This window comes from Cephus cinctus, unplaced genomic scaffold (assembly GCF_000341935.2).
Source record: "Cephus cinctus unplaced genomic scaffold, Ccin1 Ccin1_scaffold1847, whole genome shotgun sequence".
Lineage (NCBI taxonomy): Eukaryota > Metazoa > Arthropoda > Insecta > Hymenoptera > Cephidae > Cephus > Cephus cinctus.
The window spans coordinates 402520-409829 of record NW_014334027.1 but is presented as its reverse complement, the minus strand read 5'-3'; the positions used below and the strand labels follow the sequence as shown (position 1 = coordinate 409829).

The following is a 7310-nucleotide window of genomic DNA, read 5'->3' as shown; positions in this document are numbered from 1 at the left end:
AAAAAAAAAAAAAAAAAAAAAAAAAAATGAAAAATAATGAATGGAAGCAATCGTCGCTCTTAATAAGCATCACGCCTGATGACTAAACTTGTACCTCCATAGAGAAGCTGAGATTGCTTTCAAAGAACCGGATACTGCGCTACTCGGTTTCGGTATATTAATATTATTATATAATGATCAACTATTGGATCCTTGGACAAAAATTTGTTATCAGAATATCTTTACTATTTGATTATATAATTTTATTATTTGACTGTACCATGCCTACGCGTACTTGTGGTAAGTATATTCTTTTAATATAAAAATAGAACTTTTTAGCTAGAGAAACTCCTGAACGAGTTTAATCATGCGCTATTTGATCTAATTGACATCGTGGGGCTTGGGATATGACCCTGACATCTATTGCCAGTACCTTTTACTGCACGATCCAAGTGCATAGGACGTGTTGCTGCTTCAGTGAGTTCATAGGAAAAGCAAAAATATTCTCTTGTTATCTGTTTTTTTCAAAACTAATTTTTGTCCCTTATTATTTTTAGGATCTTACGGGAAAAATGATTTTTCTATTCTTTTGGATCTTCGTCACGGTAATTTTCATGTCTTCGTTTGTCTCTGTCACGTGAATTTCAAATAATTTCAATAGACATGGGCGCGAGTGTTATGGAATGGATCCAGTCCAGGAAGAGGAAGCATTTTTATCTGAAAATATTCAAAAAAGTCATAGGCTCTATTATTTATATACTTAATCAAAGTCACAATGCATATCTTTCAAATTATATCATTAGATGAGTAACTGGTAAGAAATGACCGTTAAATCGTATTTCAGTTACACTGAAGCTAGAGACTAGAAGCTCAAGTGAAATGTAATTATAGTGTTTAGAGCTACCGAACGGGAACCGAGTGCTGGAAGTATCCTAAGGCGCCAAGGGCGATGAAAAAACGATAGGTATCCGCCATCTTCTTGAAGGAACGACGCTCTCGACGTCTCTTTTACAGAATTTAATCCATTATCGGGTCATTGAGTTCCCGACAAAATTCCATTCACGTATCTGCACGCTTTCTGTTTCTCATGATTTCTTTTTTCATTCTCTACAGGATCCAGGGATCCAGCTTCCGAATTCCCACACAAAAGGCCCCAGTCTCTGGTATCTCTAACCCATCAGACCCATTTGGGACAGACACCTCGTAATTTCTTTAGAGTCCCTGGAGACTCCGCAGAAGTCAAAAAAAGATCGACACAAAATAAATGAATGACGTTAAAAATCCTGTCTTTGACCACGTTCTTAAAAAGGTCTAATATATTTTGATTTCTTTTATTCCTCATGTAAACAATATCTATTAATCATTAAACGTCTCTTCGCACCTATTTTAGATGCCCACCTGTGACTTATATTACCAATTCAATGTGGCTTCCTTTATGTTCACCCGTACGTGAAGAATAATGAATGACGACGTTGAAAGTACTGCGCAAGCAATTCTTCGAATCGAACTGTTCTTAGTATCAGATTGCATGGTAGGATGTCAGGACGTATAAGAATCACACATGTAACAAATTTATTCTTATTCTCCTTATCGACTGGTGGGATTCCAGTTGAGAATTCGAGCTATCACGGAAAATGTGGCTGATAACAAAGGAAACGTACGGTTACGCTCTCTGACATCCTCTTCCGTTTTAAGGCTTCTTCGCAGTCCTCAAATACGTTTCTGTCCTAACCCACATGGTTAGATATATCGTTAAGTACACCCACGAAAAAGATATACGCCTGTCCCCTTCAAGATATCACATTATGTGTGCCCAAGGGGATCGTTTGACTAGATACGTTGTAGGTGTATTATATAGTCGCGTATAGTACGTAAGGTAGACGTATAAATATATTCAGAGTGATACACTGAATTACTTGTATTGAATGGGAGAAATATTTTTCTGAGTTTACGCGAATGGAGTATATGTGGAGTGATAGAGCGAGAGAGGCAGAGAAAGAGAGTACGGCGATAATGGATACTAGAGAGAAAGGAACAGAATGCGTTCGTTCTCACGAATGGGTATTACAATAGGTACGTACGTACTACGGCGTATGGTATATGGGTGGGTTTATTATATGGGGTCGTTAAGGCCCCGCAAGGGTTTTCCTAGTAAGCGATGAATCCGACTACTGGCTAGTGTAGGGGGACCAGTTTGCAAGAGGTAGGAGACGCCCCTGGAATGGGTCAGTAAAATGTCCAAGTGCTACGATGAACTTTACCGGAGTCCGGTTACTGGTGAATATTCATAAGCCGGCGAAAATGTCGAATGCCGGTGACTCGCCGGGGACCCGTTTTACTCGACGGACGTGGCATCGTCCTGACTGCCCGATATCTTTGGAACGGATCGTAGGTCCCAAGACGGCGGACATTGCCTGTACCTGTCCCCACGCATTGAAGTCTCCGGGCTCACCTGCATTCCATGAAGCGGGGGGCTACTCGGGGTCTCATCTCAGGATCGAACAGTGTTCTATCGAGGCCCTGAGTCATTATTTCAGTACTTTTGTCATTTTTCATTTTTTATTCTGATTCATCAATTACAAAGAATTTAACTTTTTTTTTTACAAATTCCTCATCTTTCCACGACGATAAGCTACGTACCAATAGAAATATTAAAAATTTTTGTGCACATAATGCTGATTGATTTATCGTATATAGAATTTTCTTTGTTTTTTAATCATATTTTTATGATGATCAAAAAGTTACATTTGGTTATATTCATATATTTGGTGCGCTACGTACAAGGGACCCCTGTGGCACCATTCGATTTTACGAATAGGTCCGTCACTGAGTACTGCGAGGGTGTGGGAACCTTGAGCTGCAATGTTGTAGATATGCGACGGTGGAAATCCTTTAAGACCTCGAGGGACAGGGGTCAGGTCAAACTGAGAATCGATCGGTTGAAGCATAATTACTGCAATGCTCCTGGTATACTTATAATAGTAATATAAGTCCCTGCCGAAGGATTTAACCGTCTGTGAATATCACACGTTTATTAAATTCAAAGCTGGCTCTGTTATACGTTTAATACTACGTTTATGTACAATCGAAGTCGTTGGGACTTTCCTGCATTCCATCAAGAGAGGGGACTTACTCTGGGGCCCCCTTGTTGAGTCTACACATACCCATACACCTCATACATCTGAATGCAACAAGGCACATCGTAATTCTTAGGTCATGGGACTGTATATATTTTACTATACTTATAATAAATTACAAAAAAAACCGCAGTACTAATTCTCCTTTATTTATTCTGGATCATGATAAAAAAACTATTTTCTTACGTTCTTTGTCTTTTGACATTAACATATATTTTATGGGCATTATTGAGTGATGAGAGAAGATAAAATCCTTCTCATTCGATAATAATACTTATTCTTCCCACATATATATATATATATGTATATAATTCTTTAGGTACAGACCTCAAAATAGACACATTTTCTCAAAATAGCCAATACGTAAATGAAATCGTCTCCAAAATAGCCCAATACCAAATTTATATATATATCTATATATGTATATTGTTTTTTATTCTCATTCAAACAATAAGATGGCACTGTTGTAGGGTTTGCATAAAAAATTCTGTTCAGATCCAAAATTCATAACACGGAAGTACACTCGTAACTGTGCTCGAATTCATGAATGGATAAAAACTGTTCTCTATTCAAGAATGCATACTTGAATGTTTCAGGAAACTCGGTCTGGACCTCGTGCCACGTCAGGGTGCTCACATGGTGGATCCAGATACGATGTCGGTTGTTGAACTTTATCACGTGGTAAATATTTGACAATTTAATAAATTGATAATATAATTTTCATTACATAGATCAAAAATAGGATTGGAATTGACAGAAAAATTGTTTGTTTACAGCATGTACAGAGCGCTGAAAATTCTCAGGGCGCATCTGCAAGGGGTACCCTAAGGCGCAAGGAACACAAGAAAGTCCTGACCCATCATCTATACTTTTGTATGCGCGATTTCGGCCATTTTGTTGGCGAGGATGCTGAGATATATTTTTCTCTATATGACTCAAGACGCGGTCAGTACCTGAGCGAACGATTTCTAGTCCGTATATCCAAGGAGGGCTTCTCCAACTACGTTGAGAAAATGCACAACAACTGTACCATCTTCACCGACCTGGGGAATGCTGATCTTGGGCGTGATCTCTATATGGTTGCCCACGTTATGCGTTGTGGTAGAATGCTGTATTCCGATTCTGGAAAAAATAAAGCTGGCAGCTCTGTCTATAGAAGACCTCATGGAGTAGCTGCTTTGTCACTAGCTGAGGCCACTCAGGATCACACTGAAGAATTGGAGATGATGTTCAAAGTCTGTTAAGAGAAGATATCTGAACTTTTTTGTTTGACTTTAATTCATTTACTTTTGTTTATTATTATTCTATACCCTTTTTTCTTCTAGGTTTATCAAGGCGAGGAGAAAGAATTTCATCAGTTGCACGAACAGATCATTCGTAATAATAAATGTTCACCGCTTCCTGGCCAACCGAATTATGGTATCGTAGTGTCACTACGTGTTCTTCATGGTGAACTGTCTCAAGTTCGTGAGGAACATCCTCTTCTCTTTAAGAACACATGTCTGACGAAGAAGCTTGGATTTTCCGATGTTATCATGCCTGGTGACGTGAGGAATGACTTGTATTTAAGGCTAGAGAGAGGAGAATTTGAGCGAGGTGGAAAATCTACTGGAAAAAATATCGAGGCACGAAGATAATTTTTGAAAATTTTATTATAACGTATACGAAGCAGGTGTTAATATCAATTTTTATTTGTACAGGTGACTATTCTTGTACTCGATGCAGAAGGTCATTCATTGGAAGGCTGTCTGTTCGGTGCAGCGGGTGCTGATGGAAGTTCGGAATATCAAAGTTTAGTTATTTATCATCATAACAGTCCGTCATGGGCTGAATCAGTTAGACTGGCTATTCCTATTGATAAATTCTATAGCAGCCATGTGCGTTTTGAATTTCGACACTGTTCTAGTAAGCAATTTGATATTTAATAATCTTCTGATCTCTTTGAGACGTACGATACGAATTTTAATTTCATCTTATTATGTTAACTTCAGCTCGAGAGAAGAACGACAAAAAGCTCTTTGCTTTTGCTTTTGTACGTCTAATGGAACCTGGTGGTGCGACTTTACAAGATGGTCAACATGAACTCTATATATATAAATGTGAAGAGCGTGTTAAATTGGATTCTCTGAGTTACTTATCTTTACCTAGCAGTGCACATGAACCAAATGCACCAGGTACGCATATTAGTAAACAACATCAAATTAATATATATACATCAAAAAATTTCTATATATAAAATACAAAAAACCTGTCAACTCTATCCGGATAGAATAATATTTAGTCCAGGATAAATGTAGACAGTTGTCTATATTCATGAAATATAATTTTTTATATCAATTCATTATATATATATGAATATATATATATATATGTTTCTAGGACCTGCGCCATTCACAAGATCACAAAAGGAAGCAGTGTTCGTACACACGTTATTATGCAGCACAAAACTAACTCAAAATGTGGATCTACTAAGTCTCCTCCAATGGAAAGCTCATCCAGAAAGAATATCCGAAGCGTTAGGTCGTGTACTCAGACTTGGCGGTGAGGAACTAGTCAAATTCCTTCAGGATATCCTGGACGCACTATTTTCCATGTTTCACACCGAAGACGGAAACTCAACGGCGCATTCTGGCTTGGTATTCCAAGTGCTGGTTTCTATATTTAGCCTCTTGGAGGATTCCAAGTTCGAACACTTCAAACCTGTGATGGATGCTTATATTTCGGATCACTTCGCTGCCGCATTAGTTTATAAGGGTTTGCTGAGCAGCGTACAGCACTGTGCCGATTGGGCAACGGCTGCAGAGAAACAGGAACCCATAATGAAGTGCTTTCGGTCCTTGGAATACATTTTCAAGTTTATCATACAAAGTCGGCTCTTATTTGCACGAGCTACGGCAGGTCAATACGAGGATAGTTTTAAAAGAGATCTATACTGCGTATTTGCAGCCCTTAACAAAATGCTGAGTATACCATATGACATGGTGCTACTGTCCCAGGTTGCTCTACTATTATCAATCTCAGCAGTTTTTGAACAGCTGATGGCAGTACTGCCGGTGCTGGAAGTTGCCAAGTTGACGTGCACCATGTTAGACTCTGTGCCAAGAGAACCTCCGCCACAGCTTATGCAAGCTAAACTTGTAGCCATAAAGAATCTCGTGACCTCCAAACTTTTTCAGGACGACGAGAGCAGAAATCTATTGCTACTTACTATCTGTCGACATTTGCGGATTCATTTAGCTCGAAGAGAAGAGCTTAGATCCTGCACAGATATTCTTGGTGAGATCCTGAGCTTCCTTCACAAAAGAGGCCGCGACACGAATAAAGTTAATAACTGTATACATCACGACGTGGAGACGCTCTGCTTGTCTACCCTTGACGTTCTTATACAGACTATCCTCATAATAATAGACTCTAATAGTCCTGTTTTGGGATGTCTTGTGGCTTGTTTGATTGGACTCTTACAACTTCTTGATGAATATCATTACTCGAGGCTCTTCGAAGACTTAACTCATGGTGGTGAGAGAAAGCCACTCAAGGATTTTCTGCTCAGGGTGTTCCTAGTATTCAGAGACTTGGTTCGCCAGGAAGTTTTTCCACCTGACTGGCTCGTCATCAGGATGCAAGCAAACAATATCATCTTAAAGTCTCTACAGGAACTGGCTCAGCCTCTGGCATTCCGATTCCTTCATGGGAGCTTCGACTCTCAACTCTGGTCCACGTACTTCAACCTTGCCGTGACCTATCTCACGCAGCCATCTTTACAACTCGAACAATTCTCCGAGGTAAAGCGAGAGAAGATTGTCGAAAAGTATGGCGATATGAGAGTCCTTATGGGTTTTCAAATCCTATCGATGTGGTCTCACTTGGGCGAACGGAAGCTGGACTTTATACCGGGTATGGTGGGACCTTTTTTGGAAGTCACCCTCGTGCCGGAGAGCGAATTGCGAAAAGCTACATTACATATTTTCTTTGACATGATGGAATGTGAGCAACGGGCCAGAGGCAGTTTTAAGTCTGTCGAGTCTGAGCTTATTGATAAATTGGATATATTGATAAGCGAGAATAAAGGAGACGACGAGTATAGGCAGCTATTCAATACCATGTGAGTTTATATTTTTTTCTTACTTTTTTTTGCTATCTTATTCTTATCATTATCTTTATTTGCTTATGGCTTTCCTTTCAATGGTATGATAT

At 39.2% G+C, this 7310-nt stretch overlaps 1 protein-coding gene across 4 annotated transcripts in view; it reads left to right on the top strand.

The window, feature by feature from the left end:
* The window catches only part of LOC107273810 (dedicator of cytokinesis protein 3), a 27543-nt gene that overhangs the window by 16202 nt on the left and 4031 nt on the right, over positions 1–7310 (top strand). For 2 of the 4 annotated variants that reach the window (XM_015752337.2, XM_015752338.2), the window contains exons 5-10: positions 3713–3797; positions 3893–4351; positions 4442–4741; positions 4817–5021; positions 5108–5290; positions 5496–7218. In XM_015752337.2, coding sequence (XP_015607823.1) covers positions 3713–3797; positions 3893–4351; positions 4442–4741; positions 4817–5021; positions 5108–5290; positions 5496–7218 — 2955 coding nt within the window. Of the gene's footprint in view, positions 1–42; positions 944–1092; positions 1289–3712; positions 3798–3892; positions 4352–4441; positions 4742–4816; positions 5022–5107; positions 5291–5495; positions 7219–7310 lie in introns of those variants that run through there. The other 2 variants (XM_025091152.1, XM_015752340.2) reach the window with 2 other exon arrangements.